The sequence below is a fragment of the Pelobates fuscus genome, chromosome 6 (assembly GCF_036172605.1).
Source record: "Pelobates fuscus isolate aPelFus1 chromosome 6, aPelFus1.pri, whole genome shotgun sequence".
Taxonomy (NCBI): domain Eukaryota; kingdom Metazoa; phylum Chordata; class Amphibia; order Anura; family Pelobatidae; genus Pelobates; species Pelobates fuscus.
In genome coordinates this window covers 294,361,785-294,388,506 of record NC_086322.1, presented here as the reverse complement: position 1 = coordinate 294,388,506, position 26,722 = coordinate 294,361,785, and the positions used below count along the sequence as shown (strand labels likewise).

Here is a 26,722-nt window from a genome sequence, read left to right as displayed (position 1 = left end):
AAAAGAGCCAAACTATTTTTCCAAGTCAGCCATTTTGGCCTCATTTTATTTAATTTCCTTTGAATTATCCTGTCTGTGTCACTTTCTCAATATATAAAAAATAAAGCGACATCCTGTAATGTGATGCTCTCTGCTAACACAAGGGAAGGACGAGAGCTTCACTGGGAAATGTAGTTCATTTTCGGTCAGTGACTATGAAATGGGCGGCGGTGAGGAACTATCTATCCCACAATGCTGTGCCGGACGCATCCTCATCTTCACAAGCCAATGGGCAGCGGGCGGTGACGTTTAAGCCTGTGATTGGTTGGTTTGGATCAGCATTTCAATTCAAATCATTAACGTGTGAGGGAGGTTGAAGAAAGCATCGTCTGCTGGGACTGGGTGAGCGGACACTCACTGACCGGGGGGGCTGGGTGAGCGGACACTCACTGACCGGGGGGGCTGGGTGAGGGGGCACTCACTGACGGGGGGAGAAACTGGGTGAGGGGGCACTCACTGACGGGGGGGAGAAACTGGGTGAGGGGGCACTCACTGACGGGGGGGAGAAACTGGGTGAGGGGGCACTCACTGACGGGGGGGAGAAACTGGGTGAGGGGGCACTCACTGACGGGGGGGAGAAACTGGGTGAGGGGGCACTCACTGACGGGGGGAGAAACTGGGTGAGGGGGCACTCACTGACGGGGGGGAGAAACTGGGTGAGGGGGCACTCACTGACGGGGGGGAGAAACTGGGTGAGGGGGCACTCACTGACGGGGGGGAGAAACTGGGTGAGGGGGCACTCACTGACGGGGGGAGAAACTGGGTGAGGGGGCACTCACTGACGGGGGGGAGAAACTGGGTGAGGGGGCACTCACTGACGGGGGGGAGAAACTGGGTGAGGGGGCACTCACTGACGGGGGGGAGAAACTGGGTGAGGGGGCACTCACTGACGGGGGGGAGAAACTGGGTGAGGGGGCACTCACTGACGGGGGGGAGAAACTGGGTGAGGGGGCACTCACTGACGGGGGGGAGAAACTGGGTGAGGGGGCACTCACTGACGGGGGGGAGAAACTGGGTGAGGGGGCACTCACTGACGGGGGGGAGAAACTGGGTGAGGGGGCACTCACTGACGGGGGGGGAGAAACTGGGTGAGGGGGCACTCACTGACGGGGGGGGAGAAACTGGGTGAGGGGGCACTCACTGACGGGGGGGAGAAACTGGGTGAGGGGGCACTCACTGACGGGGGGGAGAAACTGGGTGAGGGGGCACTCACTGACGGGGGGGAGAAACTGGGTGAGGGGGCACTCACTGACGGGGGGGAGAAACTGGGTGAGGGGGCACTCACTGACGGGGGGGAGAAACTGGGGGAGGGGGCTTGGCAAACACTCACTGATCAGAAGGGGGGTTACCAGACTCTCATTGACCGATGGGTGGAGGGTAGCAGACACTCACATAGTGGGGAAGAGTGGGTGAGGGGGCACTTGCTGACAGAGCTCGATGAGCTAAAAAAAAAGCCTTCTGACCCTGGGGGGAGGTGGTAATGGTGGGGAATGGGCACAACTGGGTGAGTAAAAGATGTCCTCTGAAGGGGGGGGGGGGGGGCAAAACTTGGTGGGTGAGGAAAAGATGTCCTCTGAAGGGGGGGGGGGGGGCAAAACTTGGTGGGTGAGGAAAAGATGTCCTCTGAAGGGGGGGGGGGGGGGCAAAACTTGGTGGGTGAGGAAAAGATGTCCTCTGAAGGGGGGGGGGGGGCAAAACTTGGTGGGTGAGGAAAAGATGTCCTCTGAAGGGGGGGGGGGGGGCAAAACTTGGTGGGTGAGGAAAAGATGTCCTCTGAAGGGGGGGGGGGGGCAAAACTTGGTGGGTGAGGAAAAGAAGTCCTCTGAATGGGGGGGGGGGCAAAACTTGGTGGGTGAGGAAAAGATGTCCTCTGATTGGGGGGGGGGGGGCGCAAAACTTGGTGGGTGAGGAAAAGATGTGTGGGGAGGTGATGCTCTTTGACCATGAAGATGGTAATAGGGGGGCACAACTGGGTCTCAAGCCACTTGCAACTCAGATGGTTTCTCCTTACTGGACAATATAATATCGGTACACTAAATGCACATAATGTGTGATATACTTAATCTATCACTTTAAGTAACAATAAACTTTGTACGCAGAGTCCAGAAGAAAGGAATAGTACTGTGACACACATCAGCATGTCTGGCGCACAGGATTCCTACTCCTACGATGCCCCAACAACCTACATTAACTTTGGTTCGTTTCATGATGACGATCATGAGGCCGACACTTGGTTTGGTGAGTAACCCCTCTCTTGTTCTGTTCTGCCAATTTTCAGGTAGAAAACTGACGTTTGTTTCAGATTGGAAGATATGCTAGCGGGGTTAAGACGGTGATGGATAACCGTTTATACCCAGCTGCTTAATTCACATCACGTGAAACAACCGAAACTTGGAGTCCAGTCACGGACTCTGCATCCAGAGCCAAACCTGCTGCTGCTGCTTCCATCCCTTCTTCCTGTCACCAGAGACATCCAGGGCTACCACAGCAACATGGTACCTTATGACTTCTCTCCGAGCAACCTGAGCTTCTATGGTGATATGGATCAACCAGATACTGGTGCCAGTATGTCTGTAATAATCTGGACCAATGCATAAGGGGAAGCAGAGGGACACTATAGTGTGATGGATAGTTATGTGTTTTTTTTTTAAGAGGAAGGGAGCAAGTCTTTGTGTAAACAAAAGGGGAATCTTTTTGTACTGGAGAAGGACACCACTGGATAGGGTATACCCTCGGCTATCTATGGTCTAAAGGATAAGAATTCTGCTCACCACGGCTCAGAGCGACATGCTCCAGAGCATTCGTAGGTACTTGCGACATTACTGGCCATGCTTGGTGCTTTGCGTCTGTTATCTGTGTTATCCGCAGAGTCTAAAGCTATGGGACTTTTGGCGCTGTGGGGGAAAGGTCGGACACACTGACCAGTGTTGCCCAGTTGGATAACCAGGAGATGTAGAACTGTAATACAAGCTCACAATTCTTTCCTGCCACATCGCAGTACCCATCTAGTCCCACATGATGTTAACCTTTCTGTTCACTTTGGTTTGTGCTCCTAGAGTTAACTCTTAAAGGCCCAATATCTTTTTTTTATTTATACTTTCTCAATGAATAACTTGTTAAATAAACATGCCCAGATGTTTGTATGGAGATACTCTAAATGGTTTAACCATTTCATGGCTGGAGGGTGATGCAGGCCAAGCGTTATTGATGTTGTCGTTCTGCGACGGGTGTAGGTGGAGCTTTGTGCCACCTCTTTTCTAGTGACTTTATTTTACTGATTCAAGGTGTACATGAAAGGGAATGGTTCTGTGGGTTGACAGAAGAGTCTCTAAAAATCTTCAGAGATCCTAATAGGGGGTGTATGTTGGCAGACAGACCTAGAAAATGTATTTAACATTTTTCTATATACAGTGGGACCTTGGTTTACGAACTTAATGCGTTCTTTGGGATGTTTCTTATTGCGAAAAATTTGTAAACCGAAACGTGGTTTCCCATAGGAATGCATTGAAAGCTGATTAATCCATTCTGGAGGTCAGAAAAAAACTCAAAATGAGCTGGCATGGAAACCAACCCACAATGCAGAACACACAGTAAAAGGCATGCAAACAACAAAGCTTAGCTCCCTCCCTCCCTACCTTTCCACAGCTTGAGAAATGCACCAAAAAGTCCCAAAACAACTGCAAACAATTTCCAGAATGTCTCCAAAACTTGATGCAAAAGCTGCTCCAACACCTCCACACTCAACGCCACGTGCTACCCACAGGATCCAGCATGCAGGGGGCGGTGCTATAAACCTCCCAGGTGCAATGCATCCTGGGGAAACTTGCTTTGTATTGTGGAAAAAAAATTGTAAACCGAGGCATTATTTTCAATGGATTTTCGTTTGTAAACCGAGGTCCCACTGTATATAATTTTTATTTTATTTTTTTGTCCCTGTATTACAGATCAGGTAGCAGATGAAAATATACCCCCAAATCAAGAAAATATTATCGAACAAAAGACCCCTGTTATTGCCAATACAAAACCTAGTTCCAAAAGGCCATCGTTGAAAGTTGGTAAGCCATTTGTGCCATCTAATGTGCTTTCATGGTGTCTGGGTGAACCCTGATGGCTTATGAAAACTGAACCCTTTTTTATTGCAGATGAAAATTCTAGTGTGCCCATTAAAGAGGGCAAACGCACACCTCTGAACCCATTTGGCAACAGAGGCTCTGTGAGAACATCTGGTAAAAAGAGCACGCCGGGGCCTTTGGCCACTAACAGAAGGTAACGAAAAGTTCAGAATGCTAATTTGGTGTCTAAAAAAATAAATAAATAAAAACACAAGCAGCTATACTAGCCTGGGTCCCGTGTGGCACCTATGGCCGCAGCCCCTGCTTCTAGATATCTCCTACAGGAGAATCTGGTGAGCTTTACTAAACTAAGCAGGGCCATACAGTACTGCCCTGAATGGCTGGAACTCTCCTCTAACCAGGTTCTCCTGAAGAAAGGGGTGTGGTCAAGCCATACAAAAAATGTCACTCTTGGCACAATAACTATTACAGGCTGTAGTAGGAATGCTGCTTGGAGTTTGAGTGCCACTAGATTGGTGGCAGGAGAGAGGGGACACAAACTCCCACAATCTTTAGTCCACAGACATTTCATGCTGGATTTTTATTTATTTCCCCTCTCCCTTACACTGTTACGGTCTAGGAAGCCCTTTTTATACGTAAATGATATCTTAATGGAACCATTATATGTGCAATTCTAAAACCGTAACAATGTGATCATTTGGAAAGTGTCTTGTTAAGTTAAGGGTGATCTTGAAAAGCCTGTAAGTCTTTGTTCTCTGACCAGGGATCGTTTTTCCTTTGGCAACATAATCTATAATTTCAGAAAAAAAGTAGGCGTTAACTAGAGAATTGCCAATATTTAATCAAAATGGCTAAACTGAAAAATATTCAGCTCTGTAGGTTTTGGGGTTGATATTTGCAATTGCTTGGTCAGTGTCCTGTTCGTAAATAACTAAAAATCTATAGATGGCCTAATTTTAGGATTCGGCATCTCTTCCCATTGATAAAAACGACAAATGTAATTTTTTTTTTTTTAGCTTACTTTTGTCACTAAGGGAATCCTTTTATTGCTGACTCCAGATTGACATTCCTATTTCTTCTGTCAATGGCACATATCCTATATTCAGTGAGATTTGTTCTGATTTCATGCCTTGATCTCTCCCCACCCCCTTTCTTTTCTAAGGTCCTCCAAACGCCTGTCTGCCCAGCAAAGACAGAAACATATGGCAAAAATTAGAGCTGAGAGGCATAAGGTGGTAACTGCACAACCAGATGAGCGGCCACCTCTGAAAAAACCAAAATTGTAAGTGAGAGGTTCTGTTTTTTGCTGTTTCCAGTGCGTTTTATTTCTTCTGCTAGTAATGAATGCATATTCTCATGGTCTGTTATTTTTGCGTCAAGGTAAATTTGCATGTAAAACTTGCCTTGGTGTCATTTATTTTAAGTACCTATAACTTGCCATGTTAAATAAACACTCAAATAGTGTTTGTTTTATCTTAATATACCCCAAATAAAGCATGCATTATTTCATTGGGGTTATATCTTAAATGGCTTCCAAAAGCTGCAGATCTTGTCTGCAGCCTTTGCAAGACCTCAACTTCTAACGCCGCCCAGACTTACTGTGACTGTCCAATGCAGCTCAATGAGAAGTCTTTGCAAGATGGGTGCTCTGGACAATTGCTGCATCTTGAGTTTATCACTGAGCTAAAGAAACCAGGAAGTAACAGGATTGTGGTTGACTTACAAGTTAACAGTGTTACAACCCCCTAGCTGTCAAAGTGCCAATTCATGTTAAAATCTGCACTTTTTGTAAACTTTTAAAAAAGGACACTCTTCACAAAAGCTGCGAACTTTGTAATTCTAATTTTTTTTCATTTAGTTTATCGGGTGGGTTCCAATCTGACCGCGATCTGTTCCACATTCACTTAACTAGTGTCTCTTTGCTGGGAGTTAAAGATTCAACTCTTCTTCTAGGTCTGCAAGTAGAGGCAAACTAAATGACTCATCAGTCGGAAAAGGAATTGCTGGGGCTGAACAAAAGGTTCGACTTGCTGTGCCAATCACGCCAACAGTACTGAAGTAAGTATTTATCTTTAACTCTATCTCATTTTGTAACTTTTTTTTTTTTATTTTAATGTTTACATGTAAGCTGATATGCTATCAATGCTTCAATGTAAACTTGATTCTTAACAATATCAGTTTCCTCCGTGTCTGATGCCAGTTAAATGTTGCTAGACATGGTTTTGACAACGCTAAACGGGATGCTTCCTTTGTCCACTAAAATAGAACATTTGCACAAAGGCCTACGTTACCATGAACTGTCTTTCTAGGCGAAAGACCACGACAAAACAAAAGAACTCTGAGGAGCAGGAGCTTGAAAAAGTCCAGCAGCTTCAACAGGAGTTACTTGATAGATTACGCAAGAACGAAGAGTCCATGAAGGCTGCCATAGCTGGAGCAGGTAGGTGGTGCCGTGTATAGGAATGGTTCTGTAACACTAGTTTTCTGGTGGGGAATAGGGTATAGAGAATACTGGCTTTGTTTTGGGAATAAACCTTATCTGGTGGTAACTGTGTCTTCCGGACTCTCTAACATAGGCCAACCTGTGAAGAAAACTGTGCTTCAGGCAACCAAACCTGTCGACTTCCACTTCCGTACAGATGAGCGAATCAAGAGACACCCTGAAGAGCCGTCAGGGGATCAGTATAAGGAGATGAACTTTGAAGCTGTTCTCCGGAAGCACCCATCTTCTCCTGTAAGATTGGATTGTTTAATGAAACCCAGATTTATGGATGTTAAATTTCCAAAAGATCATCTCGTAACTTCAGTGTATAACTGAAATTTTTTGTAATTTTTTTTTTTTTTTTGAAGGCTCATGTTGCTAAAGGAGGCCATACAGTGCCCAAGCCATTTAACTTGTCCCAAGGTAACAAGCGGAAGCACGAGGAGTCCACCAATTCTGGGCAATTTGTCCCCACTGCTGAGCAGGTCTACACGTTCTACAAGCGAACCCCTACCCGTTATCACCTGCGTAGCCGGCAGAAGGAGATGGAGGGTAAGTGCAGGTAAAATGGGGATCTGTTGGCCTTGAGCTGTAGGCCCAGTCTGTAACTGATGTAATCTTCTTTTGTGAAGGACCTTCTCCAGTGAAACATACAAAAATAAAGCTGACCAATCCAAAGACTCCTCTTCTCCAGACGAAGCAGCGGCTCCGGCCTGTGACCTGTAAGAGTGCTGTAGAAATAGAGGAAGAGGAGATACAAAAATGCCAGCAGTAAGTTTGGCGTTTGTCTGTACTTAACCTATATTCAAAACTTTGCACCTGGCTATCCTAATGCAATGTCTTCTGGCAACCATTTGCACCCAGGTACAAATTCAAGGCTCAAGAGGTGGATTCAAGGATTCTAGAGGGAGGTCCAATGCTTCTGAAGAAACCGCCTGTAAAGGAATCCACAAAGGCCATTGGGTTTGATCTGGAAATCGAGAAGAGGATCCAACAACGTGAGAAAAAGGAGGAAACAGAAGTGGAGACTTACACGTTTCACTCCAGACCTTGTCCTTCAAAGATGCTTGTTGATGTGGTGGTGAGTGCAGTGTTGCTTTCTCTTTATGTAGATTCCAGTTTCTGTGTTTTCAGTAATGGAAGCCTCTAATAAAGATAAATTAATTGTAGGGCCTTCCAGAAAAGAAGATTATCCCTGCAACTATACCCAAGTCTCCTGCCTTTGCCCTTAAAAACAGAGTGCGTGCGCCGTCCTGGAGTGAGAAGGTAAGTACATAACGAGCATTTTGCAAGCTTCAGGTCCTTTTGGCACAAAGTTAGAATCTTGTATTTGGAGTTCTTCCCTTTCAACCAGGTTAGGCATAAATTTGAGCCTTAAATCGCAATGGAAATTATCAGCTTGTTCGCCCCACATAGTTACTGAGCAAAGTATTTTCCACTTCTAATTTTTGCAGATTTTCATTACTGTAACCCATTGCCATGTTTAAGGTGCTTCCACTAATTGTGTCAAGCAGCTTTTCAGCGTTTGGGAGATTCAGTCTGTCTCGGACTACCTGGCCCCTCACTCGCTGGAGTTCTAACATGAAAGCTCCTTTTCTGTATTATTAATGCAACGTTAATCCGTTAAACTGCATTGATTGGCTGAGCGTTATCTGAGACTCTTGTCCTTGCACAGTCGTTCATACGTGTACATTTGCATTATTATTGTTGGAGTTTGCATTTGGTTTGGCAATCAATCAGAAATCTGGTTCCTGAGGGAGTCTGTATTTTGTCAAACCTCTCAAACTATTTGATAAAGGACCCAGGTAATGGCTCACTCAGCCTCTTGGCACCATAACCACTTCAATGGGATTAGATATGCACCTTTTTTAAGATATACTAGATCAGTGTTCAACGCTCTCCTCAAAGCACACCTTACAGACTAAGTGGCATCGCTGGCGGGCCCCCCCCCCTACGTCATGCTGTCTTCTCTTCCTGCCCCCTCCCAAATGCAGGCACTGTATCAAGGTCAATGTGTTTTGTTTTTTAATAATCCCTGGGGGAGAATAATGGATCCTCCACCTGGTATTAAAAAAACACACCTTGGGGCGGGGCTTACCATGCGGTGGGGACGAGGCTAAAAGTGCTCAGGAGACATCAGTCAGGGTAACTGCTGCACATGAAGGGGGAAGCAGGAAGGCGTCCCTGCTTCCCCAACATCCAGATTCCAGGAGCTGCACTGACTCTACTCCAGCTCATACTGAATAGAGTTGGTTGTGTGACTGTAACTGTGCACGTGTCACTCTGCCTGTGTGCGCAATTTGGCACAGGGCGCCTAAAGGCCAGGGTCGGCCTTGGCTCCATCTATCCCAAAGTGTCAGCATTGACGTACCCAGTGCTTCCTCTTGTTTTTGAGGAAGCCGTTTATGGACCCCCAAGGTGGGCGGCTGTGAGCACATCAGAGGAAGCTGTAATCCTCCTGCTCTGCTCCCTCGCAAGCCATCTACTGATCCGGGAGCCGGAATATTAAGTCATATTCTGGCTCCCTGCATCGGTAGACATCACGCAAGGGAGCAGAGCAGGAGGATTACAGCTTCCTCGCCGCCTATGATGTGCTCACAGCAGCTCCTCTGGGCCCCAGGTACTGCTCAACTCTTTTACTCCCAAAAGGAAGGGAGGACGGGTGGACAAATTAAAATATTAGTAATTTGTATGTGAGTGTTTGTCATTGAAAGTGTGTGCATGTCTCTGAGTCATTGTCACACACATTCACTGACCCAAAGATAGCTGATGAGATAGGGTAGATGAGAGCTGAATGGACCGTGCGGCTACATCTACAGTGTTGCACATTACCTACCTGGGCTGAGACTGCCGTTTGCAGGGGGATTAAGGGAGCGTGTGTGTTTTATATAACTGCCCCCTACCTTTGTCCTTGGCCCACCATGTGCCCCCCCCCCCCCCCCCCCCAAAAAAAAAAATTCCTAGAGACTCCACTGCTAACGGTCCAGGATTTAGGGATTACCTGGGTGTGTCTAAGGTGTTTCCAAAATAAAAACACCTTAGACACACCTTGCTAATCCCTAAATCTTGACTGTTGGATGTGCCTTAAGGAGCACTGTACTATTTAATAAGCTTTGTAGGTTGTGTTTGTGTAAAAAGGTGAAGTTACTCTGGAACCCAGTATACTGATGCCCCCAACCCAGCAATGGGCAATGCTTATCAAACATGAATTTTGTCATTCATAGGAGGAGGAAGAAGTGACTGTCATCAAAGCAAATCCAATGCCGCATTATGGAGTTCCATTTAAACCAAAGTTGGCTGAGCAAAAGCAAGTAGAAGTCTGTCCTTTTTCCTTCTGTGACCGTGACAAAGAACGACAGCAGCAGAAAACGCAGAAACTGGAAGACCTTCGAAAGGCAGAGGTGAGCCTTGCAAGAGATCCCTGCATTTAAAGTGCACACATCTTTAGACAATGACTTTACATGTGGCTTTCCTCTCAGGTGCCCAAATTCAAAGCCCAGCCCCTGCCTCAGTTTGACCACGTCAGCCTTCCAGATAAAAAGGTGAAGATGCCAACACAACAGGAGCCATTCCAGCTGCAGATTGATCAGAGAGGGGCCTCCAAATTACAGCGCTGGAAACAGCAGGTGAGAACAGTCTATATACCGAGAAGGACAAAGGGCCTCCATCACTAACTAACCACCAATTAATGGATAATAGTTTGCTGTTCACATTTTTTAAATTTTTATTTAGAGATCTTTTACTGTTTATAGTAGTGCTATCCTTTAACTCCGTTTAATGTTTTCTTACGTCTCACTTAATTGAGTGTAGCCCCCTCAAATTCCCAAAACTTGCACATGCATATTAAAACATCTGAAACTGCTTGAAGGTATCCTAATGTTTTCTGAAATGCACACAAAGGCAGCATTAGAATTCCAGTGAAATTTCAAAAGATCTAAAACCAAGCCAGGACCACGTTCTTATGGTCAATGTCTAACTTGAGAAAAGGCAGACCTCCTGTCAGGTTTTGTCCCTTACCCCAGCTGACGCTAGCGATGGCTGTGGGAATAAACAATTGTCTCTCTAATTGTAAGATTACTATGGAGGCTTCCGTGGTCTTGCAGGATCCTTTATAAACATCAGTGTTGTACTCCTTGAACATGTGTAAGAGCACAGCACTGACGTTGACTCCTGGTGGTTGAAGCACATGGAAATGAACATCGAAGATGGTGGGGACATTGGGTAAGTAGAACTCCTCTGCTGCAACTTCAAACTGTGATGTCGTCATGGCTCTCTGCATATTTGCTGGAGCTGCCTAAGGCATCTACCAGTATATTCTGCATTGAGTGAGAAGATCCCTATGCCCGTCAACCATTGTAGGTGATGGGGAAATGGCAAAATTGGGAAACTGCTTGAAACTCTATCTTGCCACATGATGTATTGTGATTATGTTGGAACTTCAGTGAATTTGTAACACAGTTTGTGTGTCGTTTGTTTTGTTCTTGGTGGAATTGAAATGTGTTGCCATGCCCAAACTGGTGGCACAGACTCTAGATTTGAAAGTAAACCTGTATTAGTCTAATTTTTATTTTGGCAATGTACCAGAGGGGGCTTTTTAAACATACCCCCAGCTTCTGAAATGTGTTTTTTTTTTTTTTTTTTTTTTTTGGACTACTTTTTGCTAGTCTACGACTTGATTTAAACATAAATTGCTTATTTGTAAAACGAATGTAGCGTGCTATGGCATTGAATGTCATGCACAATTTGGGTTAGCTGAATAAGTAGAAAAAAAAATAAGTTATCCTTTTACTACTGCCCCCCTCTGGTTATGTCCTCTCCTGACTCTTACTTTGTATGTTTATTTTATAGGTCGAGGAAGAAGTAAAGCAGCAGAAGGAAATGACTACATTCAAAGCTCGTCCCAATACAGTCACGCACCAGGAGCCTTTCATGCCCAAGAAGGAGAACAAGTCACTGACAGGTGGGAGCAGTTTAAAGGGTCTTGCACAGTTGGGCTTTGTGGTACTTGGTGATAAGTTCCTGCTTGATTCTAACAGAAGAACTCCATGCAGTTTGTGTTTTGTTTTCCTCACTGGGGGGGGGCACTGCTTTTCTTTTTTTGTGTGTGTCTCTTAATCGGGCTTAAGATTTTATTTTGTCTATTTGTTCTAAAGGGAGATTTTGAGTAGCTGTACTTGGGAATGTCCACACACTTTGTAATGTAACCTCGGTGTTTCACCAAAGGACAGTGGTCCTTGATGATGCCTGATATGCCACAGTTTAACGTAATGACTCAAGCCCTAAAAGGGTTTTTTTGGTTCAGTTTGCCTGAAAACCATTTGACAAGTGCCAGCTCTGAGACTCCTTGCTAATTAGCAATGTTATACGTAACCCTATTACTAAAACTCAATCTATTGTGGCCTGTTGGGAACAGCCAAGAACCCTGCTCTCTGCCTACACGCCTACCCTGGCTCCCTGTTGCACAAACTCTTTCCTTTGTTTCTAAACTTAGAGAGCCTTTCTGGTTCCATAGTTCATGACAGTTTTGAACTAGCGACAGAGAAACGTGCCAAGGAACGTCAGGAGTTTGAGAAGCGTCTTGCTGAAATGGAGACCCAGAAAGCCATGCTTGAAGAGGAGAGACGCCGAGATGAGGAGGAGCGACAGAAAGAAGAGGTCAATCGATTGAGACATGAGCTGGTACGTAGCCGATTTATTGTCCTGTGTTTAAAATGGCAAATTGCCTGGTACAACTGTAAAACACTCCTCTAGTCTACTTGCTGACATAAGCTTGATTTTGTGCAGGCTGAATGTATTGATCGAAGCTTTCAAATGTATGGAACATCTTTTTCTGGATATTAAAGGACCACTATAGTGCCAGGAAAACATACTCGTTTTCCTGGCACTATTGTGCCCTGAGGGTGCCCCCACCCTCAGGGACCCCCTCCTGCCGGGCTGGATGGTGAGGAAGGGGTTAAAACTTGCCTTTATTCCAGCGCCGGGCGGGGAGCTCTCCTCTCCGCCTTCGATCCTCTCTTTCGGCTGAATGCGCATGCGCGGCAAGAGCTGCACGCGCATTCAGCCGGTCTCATAGGAAAGCATTTACAATGCTTTCCTATGGACGCTTGCGTGCTCTCACTGTGATTTTCACAGTGAGCATCACGCAAGCGCCTCTAGCGGCTGTCAGTGAGACAGCCACTAGAGGATTTGGAGGCTGGATTAACCCATTTATAAACATAGCAGTTTCTCTGAAACTGCTATGTTTATAAAAAAAAAAGTTTAATCCTAGAGGGACCTCGCACCCAGACCACTTCATTAAGCTGAAGTGGTCTGGGTGCCTAGAGTGGTCCTTTCAATACATGTGTTTGACATTTGGCTTAATTGGACCTTGGATTAAATGACTCCAATTTTTATATAATTATATATCTTCTCATAATCTCAGCCACAACATTAAAACCTATGACTGGTGCAGGGAATAACGTTAATTACGTTGTTGCAATGGCATCTGTCCAGGGGTAGTATGTGGAAGAGATGGCAGCAGGATCCACTATGGGAAGAAGGCAATTGTACAACATGCTACATTAGAATAATTTGCAAGGCATTGTGTTCTTCGTTTCAGCTGGCAAAGGAGTGAATCTCCATGTTTTAGGAGATGCTCCTTGCTGTTAAAATTTACAATACAGAAAAATCAATGTCCAGATTTTCACATGTATGGAGGTGTGCTCTTCTTTTAAGGGGGAGACCACTAAAAGAGCCACTTAATATCCTTTAACTTCCCCCACCCCCACCCTGCTGTCTGGGCTATGTAAAGTACTTTTTATTAACTTGGCACATATACGGTAAGTGGACGAACACTTGATAAGCAGGACAAATGTTAGTTACCCTTTGATTTCCTTCCCCCTGTGTTCCGTGCCTTTTGTCCAGCCTTGGGGTTTTACTTTCTAAGCACCATGACCACTTCAGTGGTTTGAAGTGGCAATGGTCTGTGGAGTCTGCACATACAGAGATGTAGTCCCTTGCTGCTGTAGATGCAACACCACCTCCAGCAGAGTGATTCGAACATTCTAATGATGTATGTCATCAGCACACACATCATGCTCACTACTACCAATGGTGGCACCCCTTCCACCATGCCACCAAGTCCTCCACTGAGCCTATTTCTGCTGATGTCTCAAGAGGAGAATCTGGCTGCTGGGAGAATTTGGTCTCTGTGTGGGATCGCAGGTATGTGGCTTTGTGGTAAGGATGTCTTTAGCATAGGGGGGAAGTGTGGCAGGATCTAGGCATATGTAATATGGTGAATTTATGCTCCTGTATTGACAGTGTGCTTCATGCTGCTCTGTGGGTTTGTGTAGTCAGGACTTTACTGACTAATGTTTTATTTTTTGTTTTTAAAGGTCCATAAAGCTCAGCCTGTCCGGAAATATAAACCTGTAGACGTGAAAAGAAGTGATGTCCCTTTGACCCTTGCAAAATCGCCCAATTTTTCGGACCGGTTCAAGATATAAAGACCTCTTCAAGATAGAACTCTTTTTATTCTGGATTTTAGAATTTGACTGGATCTCTTGGGATACCTGCCTTGTTGTTTTACATGTAGGGTTACAATTTGGGACAAAATGTCTTCTGTAAATAGTATTCATAATGATGGCCAAAATAGTACAGAGCCATTTGTATGAGGGGAGGGGGCGGGAGGGGAGTTGGGGTTCTGTAAATACTATTAACACACTGCCCAGGGCTGTCTGTTTTTAGACCTGCCTGTATGTGAAAATAAGTTTTATTACCCTGTACAATAAAGTTTAAGATACTAGCTTTTGTACTGCATGTGCAGATTAGCTTGTTACTTCCTTCTGCAAATCATTGCGATATTGTTACACATCTAGATTTCCATCGCAAGGGCAGCAATCTATGCTTTCCGTGACTGTACTCTTGCTGTGTCGAGCAATTTCTCTGTACTGGACAAGTATCCAGAGCTCCTGGTGAACATGCAGCACTAACAAATTGCACACAGTTTCACTGCAAACTTGGCCGCTGATAAGCTGCTTCCTTGCATAGTTTGGCTCCTACACTTTAAACTCTCGCAGTTATTGAGCTCATGCAATTTCTCATCTGTGGTTTTATCCAAAACAGTTGATGGTTACCAAGTGTAGAGGGATGCCAATGTCCTTTAAAGGGTTAATCCAAGCATCATGACCACTCTAGGGATTTGAAGTGGTCATGGTGCCTGGAGTATGTTTGTGCAGCATTTTTACTATGAAACACTGCACATATGGAGTTTAAAGGGACACTATAGTTACCCAGACCACTTCAGCTCAAAAAGGTGGTCTGCTGCCGAAAGCCAAGGGAGGCCTAGCCCTGCCAGACTTTAAAAGATATCATAGGGCCACGCATATCCAGAGGATAATGGAGTGGACCAAGCAAGGGGTGAAGAAACTTTGGAAAGATGTGGAGTCAATGCTAGTGGAGAGACCGATAGCAGTCCTCCCCTGGTTAGACCCCCAACAAGGCAGGCAGCTAGCAGCCCCACACCCCCTGATTAAAGCGACCATGCAGGTATGGCAAACGTTGGCAACGCCACTCTCGCTCACCACTACACCATCCCCACTGCTGCCCATAACCAAGCCTTCCCACCAGGAAGGGAACCGAGGACACTGGTTCAACTACTGGGACACGAAATAACGAGGCTCTGCCACACCACGGACAATGGCCGCATCAAAACACTGGGGGCCATGACGGGAAATTCCAATCACTCATTTATGATGCGATTCAGATACCGACAACTGAAAGGGTTCATACACGAAGCCACTCAAAACAAACACACCCTCAGACCCCTAACAGCATTCGAAGATATATGCATGGACCCAGACCCGATGGCTAGGGGCCTATCAATGCTCTAGGAAATGATCATGCGGATGAGGAGACTGCCACCCCCAAGATTCATGGGGAAATGGGAAACAGTTCTAGGCACCACACTTACACCTGACCAATGGGACAAAATATGCACCCTCTCACTTCACTACGCTCCATCCAGTGGAACGCAAGAGACAGCATACAAAATCCTAGCCCTCTGGTACCGCACACCACTCCATACACACCTCTACGACCCCACAAAAGATGACACATGTTGGAGATGCACCACACACACGGGGACATACCTCCACATATGGTGGGAATGCCCGATCATACAACCCCACTGGACAGCCATCCACACGATCATCAAAAGATTCACGGATGCCCTACCACCCATGAACCCTGCAACATTCCTCATCCATCACACCACGACAAAAACATCGACCTATAAAAAATCTCTGACCATCCGGATACTTAACGTGGCCAAAAGTCTAATCCCTCTCTATTGGAAAAAAAAAAAATCCACCCCCTTAGAGACGTGGTACCAACGAATGGAGGAGCTGAGAGCACTGGAAGAGCTCTCCCTATTGGCAGAGGGGAGGACACAGACGAATATGACGATCTGGACACACTGGATCCTGACTACGACAAGAGCAGACTTCCGAGTCCTGCTGACCTGACTGAAGACGCCTGACGAGACAAAAGACTAACAAGACCAGGGCACAAACACACGAATGCGTAGAATAAACACCAAAAATAAATATTAAAACACTATAAAAAAGGTGGTCTGGGTGCCAGGTCCCCCAGGTTTTAACCCTTCAGATGAAAACAGAGCAGTTTCAGAGAAACTGCTATGTTTACATTGCAGGGTGAATCCAACCTACTTGCTGTCTTCATGACAGGCGCTTCTACCTCGCTGGAGAAATGCTTTCCTATGGACTGTTTGAATATGCGTGCGGCTCTTGCTGCGCATGTGTATTCCGCTCCACTCGGGAGCTGACTGCAGGGGAGGAGGGATTAAGGAAAGTGTCTGAAGGGGTTTTAACCACTTCAGCCCAGCAGGGGGGGAGGGAACTACGGGTTATATAGTGTCAGGATAACACAATTTTTAAAAAAAAATTTTTGTTCTCCTGACACTATAGTGATCCTTTTACATATCCTGCTAGAGGTGTAACCCCGCCTTAATCAGCGTCACTGGGTATCAGTCAGCCCGCACTTAGAGTTGTCGGTTAATGTCAATCTTGTGCAAATATCCTTACTCAGACTTGCTTTCATTGACAACTGCTTCGAAATAGTAACTTCTATATCTGCCTTAGAATTATAATAACAGAACTGCAAAGAGGAAACTCCAAATATCCTTTACCTCCGAAGTAGGCAAAGCCCTATACCTACTAATAGACAGAATATGTAGCTATTTTGTACAAGCACCCCTTCATTGATAAATGTGTGCAAGAAGTGCAGATGGTACTGTTTAGGACTGTAGTGATTAAAATGTCAGAAGGGCCCTTCCAGGGTAAGCCATTATCTGGGGGTCCGTCTGCGGCCTGCATTTATTCCTGTGCTCTAGAAGATCCTGCTTTAAGTTAAGCCCAGTACTGCAAGGCTTGGCTCAATGACTAAGGGGAGAGCTTGCTTGATGCTGACCAATGAGCCAATCCAGCAAAGCAGTGCTTGGCTCAAGAGCTAATGCTTCTGGCTCCAAGTTGGGGAGCCACCAGTCCAATTCCAGTTAAGTTGTCAAACTGCTAGCAAAGTGGTCTGTAGTTTATGGTGTTTGTGTTTTAAGCAGCTTTAAACCATAAAAAATGCCACTGGCGTTAAAGTATTATAAACACTACTTTGACATTTTAGCCCCTCTTCTTCACTTGACATTTTTGAGTCTTTTAAATGCTGCCAAGAAAAGATAGATGTCCTTTATTCTCTGATCTACTAATGCAGAGGAGGCATTTGACAGGTTTGGTTGGTCATATCTCTCTACTACTTTATGTACTATGGATTTGGGTCCAAATATGCTCTTGTAGATGTCAGCACTTTTTATTACATTCCTTCCGCGAGGGTTATGGAAAAAGTATTTTATGTCTAAGCCTTTCAGCAGAAATGGAACCAGGCAGGGCTGCCCCCTCTCTCCTATTTTGGTTATTTGACCCTAGAGCCCTTTCTGAATGAGGTCAGATCTAATTCGCATAGTGGGAGTATTGAGGTTCAGGGTCTGCAGCATATACTGACTACAATCATGCTGTTTACACTTTACCAACCATCCATCTTCCTGACCCAGCTGATGGCAGTGTTCTGTGCCTATGGCCATCTTTCTAGAATGAGGTTCCAAAAAAACAAAACTAAACTAAACCCTTCCAGATCTATACATCTCCTACAAACTGTCCCAGTACACACCCCAGTCCTTCATCAAGCTGGTGAAGTCTTTATTCCTCACCTACCTTTGGCAAAAAAAGGGGGGCTATGCTATGATATACTAATTAAAGCAAAACCACATGGAGGGCTGATTTTCCTTCATACTGCCAATCTATACACTTCCAAAAAGTCATGAGGTGGGCCACTCTGGGTTTTTCTAAACCTTGGTTGGAAATTGAAAATGCCCTTGTCCTAATCACTCTATTTGCTCCTCTGGCTTTCTCTTTCAAATATTATTTGCATGCCAGGAGATCACAAGAGCATTCCCCCCATTACATATATGGGGTCACCAGGCTTCCAGTTACACTCTCTCCACTTCTTTCTTCCATGAATGATATCGAACAATACATTTTCCTCCACCCTGAGACTCCATTACCTCCATGTTGATGGGAACATTGTGCCCCTAGACCCTCTCCATCAACCCTACTGAACCACTTCTGGTATGAACAGATTCACTATGCATGCATCCTCCTCCGAGACATAAGTCTTACATGCCCTAACCCTCCTTTGAAGGACCTGTGCACATTTGGTGGACCTGCACACTGATCCATACTTAGAAAGGAAATAAAGTAATCTCAGAGTTTGCAGATTACCCACTCCCATTCAGTATGGAAATTTACCTGTGGCAAACTAAAACCAGTTGAACGTTTCACATAACTGATTCGATTGATTCCTATGGGTGTTTTGCCTGAGCCGCTACTCCTCATTTCAACTGGTTATATGACTTGGTATTAAAACTTGAATGATAATAAAAAAATGAATGCAAGCAATTTTAGCAGGTGGATCAGTTGTTTACACCATCAAAACAGATCTGCCACAACATTAAAACCACTGACAGGTGAAGTGAATAAAATTGATTGATACAATGGCAACTTCCAAGGGGTCACTAAAAAAAAGGATCTGAGTGACAGACAAGGGGCAAATACTGATGGCTAGACTTCTGGGTCACAGCATTTCCAAAACGGCAAGTCTCATAGGTTATTCCCGGTATGCAATGGTTAGTACCTACCAAAAGTGATGCAAGTAAGGACAACTGGTGAACCGGTGTCATGGTTGTGGGCGCCCAAGGTTCATTGATGCATGTGGGTACTGAAGGCTAGCATATCTGGTCCGATCACACAGATACAGTAGCTCAAATTGCTAAAACCCTGCTCGCCATGATAGAAAGCTGTCCGAAAACGGTGTGCGTTGTAGTTTGCTGCAGACCAGTCAGAGTGCCTATAATGACTCTTGATCACTACCAATAGCTCCTTCAATGGAGGCGGGAAGAAGCAGGCTGGCGGAGGCAGTTCTGCTGGGAAACCTTGGGTCCTGACATTCCTGTGGATGATACTATAACATGTACCACCTATGTAGATTGTTGCAGACCATGTACACCCCTTAATGGTGTTCCTTTATGGCATTGGCCTCTTTCAGCAAGATAATGCACCCTGCCACACTGCAAAAAATGTTCAGGAATGGTTTGAGGAATATGGCAAATAGTTCAAGGTGTTGCCTAGGCCTCCAACTTCCCTAGATCTCCAGTGCCGCCATCAGATGGGTACAGACCATACAGGTGTATGGTTCTTAGGCAGGGTTGCATAGGGCCTCCCACTCTTAGAAGGTGTGAGGAGCAGCCAGCAGCTTCTCTGCCAACATAGACCAGCTCCTCAGGGTGTTAGACAGGAAGCTACTGAGGGAGGGAGCAGGAAATGATGATCTAAGACCCTCCCTCAGTAGCTCTTCCAACATCACTCAGTGTGGGAACTGCTATGTTCAGGAGGAAGCTGCCCAAACACGCTGGATATGGAGTTGGTGTGAGAGGGAGACGGAGTTGGGGTGGAGGAGGAACTGGAGAGAGCGAGATGAAGAAGGGGTGAGAGGGTGATAGAACTGGAAAGAGCTAGAGAGTGAGGTGGAGCTTAGGGGAGTGAGGGAGGTGTAAAGGAAAGAGGGAGCTGGGGTGAGAGGGAGATGGAGCTGGGGGTTAAAGGGAGGTGGAGCTTGAGGGAGGAGAGAGGGAGATGGAGTTTAATGGAAATAATGTAATAGTTTTACTTAAAGGGACACTATAGTCACCTGAACAACTTTAGCTTAATTGAGCAGTTTTTGTGTATAGAACATGCCCATGCAGCCTCACTACTCAATCCTCTGCCATTTAGAAGTTAAATCCCTTTTTTTATGAACCCTAGTCACACCTCCCTGCATGTGACTTGCACAGCCTTCCATAAACACTTCCTGTAAAGAGAGCCCTATTTAGGCTTTCTTTATTGCAAGTTCTGTTTAATAAAGATTTTTTTTATCCCCTGCTATGTTAATAGCTTGCTAGACCCTGCAAGAGCCTCCTGTATGCGATTAAAGTTCAATTTAGAGATTGAGATACAATTATTTAAGGTAAATTACATCTGTTTGAAAGTGAAACCAGTTTTTTTTTTCATGCAGGCTCTGTCAATCATAGCCAGGGGAGGTGTGGCTAGGGCTGCATAAACAGAAACAAAGTGATTTAACTCCTAAATGACAGTGAATTGAGCAGTGAAATTGCAGGGGAATGATCTATACACTAAAATTGCTTTATTTAGCTAAAGTAATTTAGGTGACTATAGTGTTCCTTTAACCCCTTAAGGACACATAACATGTGTGACATGTCATGATTCTCTTTTAATCCAGAAGTTTGGTCCTTCAGGGGACCACTATAGTCAGCATATGAAAGCAAGGAAGACAGGTCCCCTAGCCTTCTTTCTTGCTTTTGTATTATTTCCCCTTAATAAAAATTATTTTCGAGTCCTTATTATAGCTAAAACTTACCTCCGTTCCAGGCCGCGTCCCCTTTTTCATTAAAGTGACGAAATAGCAGGGCTCAATCAAAAGCTTCTCTTAGAGAAGCGTTATAGCAATCTGGTGTGCATGCGCGGCTTTGCGCTGCACCAATCGGGTTCTTTATAGAGCAGCATCGAATGCCGCCCTATGAATGAACACTGAGCGCTCTACTGTGCATGTGCGCGGTATGCACGTTCGTGAGCTGAACTGACTGACAGCTCAGCTTGCTGCCCATGCCCGCCCCCCTCCTAATATATATTGTATGCAAACACACACATTGTAAATAAATATTGTTAAACATACACACACACTCTTTTCTTTCTATCTATTTCTGTCTATCTATCTATATATATCTATTTCTATCTTTCCAGTGACCTATTTGCTGCGAGGCAAACAAGGCATTTGCCTTGGGTGGCACTTACCCGGGGGGTGACAAAAAAGCCGTCCCCAAATGCCCAGGCAAATACCTTGTTAGCCTGGTTGCAGATGGCTATATGAGTTCCAAGCCGTCATATTCCGGCTCCCGCCATCACTCTGTGGCATGCTAAGGAGCTGAGCAGAGAGAGCTCACAAATCAACGCTCCCTTGCCGCCCGCCTTGGAATTCAGCTATCCGCCCAACTGCCTGCTTCCCTTCCTGCCCAAAGGTAGGGAGGCTGGGTGGATTTAAATTAAAATTAAAAAATAATCTGTGAATATTGGGGGGGGGGGGGGGGGGGGCGGGGGAGTGTGGCTGGCTGGCAGCATGCGTCTGTGTCTGTCTGGCAGCATGTGTCTGTCTGGCAGTGTGTCTGTGTCTGGCTGGCAGTGTGTGTGTCTGTATATCAGTCAGTGTGTCTGTATGTCTGTCAGTGTGTGTCTGTGAGTGAGTATGTCTGTCAGTGTCTGTCTTTAAGTGTGTCTGTGAGTGTGCGTGTCTGTGAGGGAGCCTGTGTGTCTGAGTGATTGTGTGTGTCTGTATGTGTCTGTCAGTGAATATGTGTGTGTCTGAGTGATTGTGTCTGCATCATTGTGTGTGTATGTCAGTGATTGTGTGTGTTTGTAAGATTTTGTCAAATCAGTGTGTGTGTGTATGTCAGTGTATCTGAGAGTTTGTGTCTGTCAGTAACAAGAAGGGGTGGGGCAAATGTAAATTAGGGGGTGCCCAAGTTCCATCATGCCTAGGGCAGCACAGATTAAAAATATACCACTGTATTTATCTATCTATCCATTTCTATCTATCTATTTCTATCTTCACACTCTCACACTCACTCGCTCACACTCTTTCTCACACTCACTCGCTCACACTCACTCACTCTCTGTCTCACACTCACTCTCAATTATTAAAAATAAGTTTACTTACTATTTGAAGTCAGTAGATCCTCCTGCTCGGTCTTCTGCCTCCAGCCTGACAGCCCGAGCCCATGCTGTGTGCAGAAGATCCTTATCTCCCACACTGTTGGCTCTGAGCTGACAGGCTCCGGGTTACTACAAGACACAGGAGGCGCATTCACAGTGACTTCTGTGTCCTAAAAGCACATTTGATGTCTTCAGCCAAGCGTGAAGACGTCAAACGTGATGAATGCGAATTAGGCAGCACTTTACTCGGTAGTCCCTCAGGTGGCGACTGAGTGACTGCCACTGGAGGTGTTCATAGCTTCCAAGGCTAACACTGTATTTTCTCAGAAAATACGTTTTTTACATGAAAAGGCTGCAGGTAGCTATTGTACTCACCTGTAGAGATGTCCCGAATAGTTCGCCGGCGAATAGTTCATGGCGAACATAGCTTGTTCGCGTTCGCCACGGCGGGCGAACATATGCGATGTTCGGTCCGCCCCCTATTCGTCATCATTGAGCAAACTTTGACCCTGTACCTCACAGTCAGCAGACACATTCCAGCCAATCAGCAGCAGGCCCTCCCTCCCAGACCTTCCCACCTCCTGGACAGCATCCATTTTAGATTCATTCGCAAGCTGCATTCTTAGTGAGAGGAAGGACAGTGTAGCTGCTGCTGATTTAATAGGGAAATCGATAGCTAGGCTAGTGTATTCAGTGTCCACTACAGTCCTGAAGGACTCATCTGATCTCTGCTGTAAGGACAGCACCCCAAAAAGCCCTTTTTAGGGCTAGAACATCAGTCTGCTTTTTTTAATTTTTTTTTCCTGTGTAATCTAATTGCAGTTGCCTGCCTGCCAGCGTGTGTGTCAGGCTCACAGCGTATACTGTGCCCACTTGCCCAGTGCTACCAATCATATCTGGTGTCACAATAGCTTGCAATTAAAAAAAAAAACTCTTTTGACTGTAATATAATAGCAGTCAGTTTCCTTCACACGTGTGCGTTTCAGGGCCTGCCAGGGCACAGTGTCACACCAGTGCAACTCATATCTGGTGTAACAGTAGTGTACATTAAAAAAAATAGAGGGGGCGTGGCCAACCAAGCAACCAAACAGACGTCTAAAAGAGGAGCTCCGCTTAAACTGCACAAAAAAAAGTGTCACAATAGCTTGCATTTAAAAAAAACTAAAACTTTTTTGACTGTAATATAATAGCAGTCAGTTTCCTTCACACGTGTGCGTTTCAGGGCCTGCCAGGGCACAGTGTCACACCAGTGCAACTCATATCTGGTGTAACAGTAGTGTACATTAAAAAAAAAAAATACAGGGGGCTTGTTGTCACCTTTCGGGGACCCTTGGTGTTGTACGTGGCTGGGTGGAGGAAGAGATCTTCAATGACATCAGTGAGGACAAGGAACGGGACACGGCTAGCTTGGTATCCAACCTTGTGCAAATGGGGAGTTTGCGGTTGTGCAAATGGACTTGTTTGCGGTTGTTTGCGGTGCGTTAAACGGGGAGTTTGGTCTGTCACTGTGAAGCGGGCGTAACTCTTCCACTACCTGATCGATACAACATCAAACCTGATGTTTTAAAGCACGTTATTCCAAACAATTTAGGAATGTTAGGTGATTTATGCCCTTTATGGATTAAAACCAGACTCTGCATCAACTATGTAATTTTCCATGGGAGTTTTGCCATGGATCCCCCTCCGGCATGTCACAGTCCAGGTGTTAGTCCCCTTGAAACAACTTTTCCATCACTATTGTGGCCAGAAAGAGTCCCTGTGGGTTTTAAAATTCGCCTGCCTATTGAAGTCTATGTCAGTTCGCCGTTCGCCGTTCGCGAACGGAAAATTTTATGTTCGCGACATCTCTACTCACCTGAACAACCCCATTAAAGGGACACTATAGTCACCAGAACCACTACAGCTTAATGGGACACCGTAACAGTTTTTAATGTTATAATGCTAAACAAGAGTCCCCGGCAGTCCTTCCCCTCTGTCCTGCTTTGGCTAATAGGGAAGAATTAGCCTGAGCAGCAATGGGCAGCTGTGATTGGCTGAGAGCTTTTAGCCTGTCAGAGCTCCAACTGACGGTATGAATGGGTTTGACAACAAGGAAGTGTGTAATCTCTGCCTTAGCTACACATACAGAAGGGGCCGGACTGTGGGTGGCCAGGGACTCTTATTTTGTGGCATACTACACAAACATGGTGCAACACTGAATGGAGGGACAGTGCCAGGGCACTCCAGGCACTGTAACAAATTCAAAGAGAAGAAATGGTTATAGTGACTACAGAGTCACTTTAAGCTGAAGTTGTTCAGCCCCTGTACACACCGCTATACACATGCTACAACCCTTTACCCACATTTAATCTGTCATGGCAGGAGGGACAAGGACAGCACCGACCACAGCTCTTAGTGCCTGCGAGATGGTAGTGGAATGGCGGCCCAGGCCTGTAGCTGTGTAATGGGCCCCAACATTTCTGATGGCAACCCTGCAGATCTCAATCCAACTGAGTATCTGTGGGATGTGCTGCAACAACAAATCCGATCCATGGAGGCCCCACAACTGGAACTGCTAATGTCTTGGTGCCAGATACCACAGGACACTTTCAGAGGTCTTGTGGACCCCATGTCTTGGTGTATCAGAGCTGTTTTGGCAGCACGAGAGGGACTTACACAATATTAGGCAGGTGGTTTAATGTTCTGGTTGATCAGTGTATATATAGACCGTAAGAGAACAAAGTGCTTCATACAGAAAGACTCTAGGGGGAGCCAGCAAGCTAGTCAATTGGATGGTTTCGGCATCGTATAACCTGCCTCCTTGTGCAATGCCTGTTATGTGATCTCTCTCGGAACACACTTAGTATCTGGATAGAAATCTAACGCCCGTCTGCGATTGCAGTTTGACTAAATCTTGTTTTGGATCATGCCATTTTAAATAGCCTGCGTCATCACTCAATTAAAAACTTTACTGATATTTTTATCTTTGCGATAAATATATCATGACCCGATAAAGAGGTAACTGCGTCCTCACTTGTGTGTTTTTGTTTTATACGTGGACAGCGTGTGATCGTCGGTAAAAATAATCACCAGTTCAGCTGCTTCTCAGACTCATATGGGGAACGTGAGGAGTCTCAGTTTATAAAATGTATGATTTAAAGGGACATTCTAGGACAGGAGATAATTATACAGCGCTCATTATTAAATATAAATATATAGTGATAGACAGCCCAAACCACAAATAAAGTTGTATTAATAGGATAAATGAATCTGGATTTTTTAGGAACTGAAATTTAAAGAGGTACTCTAAACAGCACCAAAATAACTTTACCTTAACTAAGTGGTTTTGGTGTATAGAACATGCCCCTGCAGCCTAACTGCTCAATTCTCTGCCATGTATGACTTAAATAAATTTGTTTATGCAGCCCTAGCCACCTTCACCCCACCCCCTCTGCCTGTGGCTCACCCAACCTCCCTACCTGCTTTCTGCAAAATAATCAACTTCCTGTTAGAGCTTGTAACAGCCTCCTGTGAGTGGTTAAAGTGGTTTCAATTAACACAGCAAGAGACAGAATTTCTAAAGTAAACATACTGTGCTGTAAAAGAAAACAAAAAAACCAACTTTTTTTTATGGCATCTGTGTGAGTGACAGCCAGAGGAGGTTTGACTAGGGCTGCATAACCAAAGTGATTTAACTCCTAAATGGCAGAGAATTGAACAGTGAAACTACAGGGACATGATCTATACACCCACACTGCTTCATTAAGCTGAATATGTTTTGGTGAGTTGAAGAACATTTCCCAGTATGGATATTTTTACGTGAAATTTGCAATGCATTATCACATTTCTGACAATACACAGTAACTTAATAACTTTAAGTTACAATCTATACCTTGCCCACATCTTGTGCGGGTGCTTGGAGGGCTCGTAATAGGATTATTTACTAACGTGTGAATTGTTGTGAATAAAAGTGAATTGTTAGGACAAGATAGCAGAACTAAAAGCCTACCACAGATTATATTTTTCCAATTTGGTTATATTGGTCTAAAATGTGATCTTCACTTTTAATCGAGTACAGAATATTTGATAGAGTCCTAACCTCAACATCTGAGGAAAGGGATTTAGGGGTGATTATTTCTGAGGACTTAAAGGTAGGCAGACAATGTAATAGAGCAGCAGGAAATGCTAGCAGAATGCTTGGTTGTATAGGGAGAGGTATTAGCAGTAGAAAGAGGGAAGTGCTCATGCCATTGTACAGAACACTGGTGAGACCTCACTTGGAGTACTGTACACAGTACTGGAGACCGTATCTTCAGAAGGATATTGATACCTTAGAGAGAATTCAAAGAAGGGCTACTAAACTGGTTCATGGATTGCAGGATAAAACTTACCAGGAAAGGTTAAAGGATCTTAACATGTATAGCTTGGAGGAAAGACGAGACAGGGGGGATATGATAGAAACATTTAAATACATAAAGGGAATCAACACAGTAAAGGAGGAGACTATATTTAAAAGAAGAAAAACTACCACAACCAGAGGACATAGTCTTAAATTAGAGGGACAAAGGTTTAAAAATAATATCAGGAAGTATTACTTTACTGAGAGGGTAGTGGATGCATGGAATAGCCATCCAGCTGAAGTGGTAGAGGTTAACACAGTGAGGGAGTTTAAGCATGCGTGGGATAGGCATAAGGCTATCCTAACTATCAGATAAGGCCAGGGACTAATGAAAGTATTTAGAAAACTGGGCAGACTAGATGGGCCGAATGGTTCTTATCTG

The 26,722-nt window shown here is 45.0% G+C and overlaps 2 protein-coding genes across 3 annotated transcripts in view; one reads left to right on the top strand and one right to left on the bottom strand.

The window, feature by feature from the left end:
• BCL2L1 (BCL2 like 1) overlaps positions 1 to 21,985 on the bottom strand; it is a 32,384-nt gene extending 10,399 nt beyond the window's left edge. The window contains exon 1 of the mRNA XM_063425640.1: positions 21,967 to 21,985. The gene's annotated coding sequence lies outside the window, so the exon portion shown is untranslated. The remainder of the gene's footprint in view (positions 1 to 21,966) is intronic.
• On the top strand, positions 329 to 14,394 carry TPX2 (TPX2 microtubule nucleation factor). 2 transcript variants are annotated; one of them, XM_063425637.1, is made up of 17 exons: positions 329 to 381; positions 2,139 to 2,277; positions 3,984 to 4,094; positions 4,182 to 4,305; positions 5,275 to 5,394; positions 6,066 to 6,170; positions 6,422 to 6,552; positions 6,689 to 6,846; positions 6,963 to 7,146; positions 7,227 to 7,365; positions 7,459 to 7,675; positions 7,765 to 7,860; positions 9,819 to 9,995; positions 10,074 to 10,220; positions 11,443 to 11,554; positions 12,107 to 12,273; positions 13,971 to 14,394. In XM_063425637.1, exons 2-17 carry the CDS (start codon positions 2,178 to 2,180, stop codon positions 14,079 to 14,081), a joined length of 2,199 nt encoding a protein of 732 aa, XP_063281707.1. In that variant the 5' UTR covers positions 329 to 381; positions 2,139 to 2,177; the 3' UTR covers positions 14,082 to 14,394. The 2 variants fall into 2 exon arrangements, with proteins under 2 accessions (XP_063281707.1, XP_063281706.1); XM_063425636.1 differs by having other exon boundaries at positions 12,086 to 12,273.
• Positions 21,986 to 26,722: the final 4,737 nt, after the last annotated feature.

Coding starts and splice junctions, on each gene's coding strand:
- TPX2 (XM_063425636.1), top strand. CDS start 2,178: ATGTCTGGCGCACAGGATTCCTACTCCTACGATGCCCCAACAACCTAC. Junction 5,395..6,065: donor CCTCTGAAAAAACCAAAATT/GTAAGTGAGAGG, acceptor CTCTTCTTCTAG/GTCTGCAAGTAGAGGCAAAC. Junction 12,274..13,970: donor ATCGATTGAGACATGAGCTG/GTACGTAGCCGA, acceptor TTGTTTTTAAAG/GTCCATAAAGCTCAGCCTGT.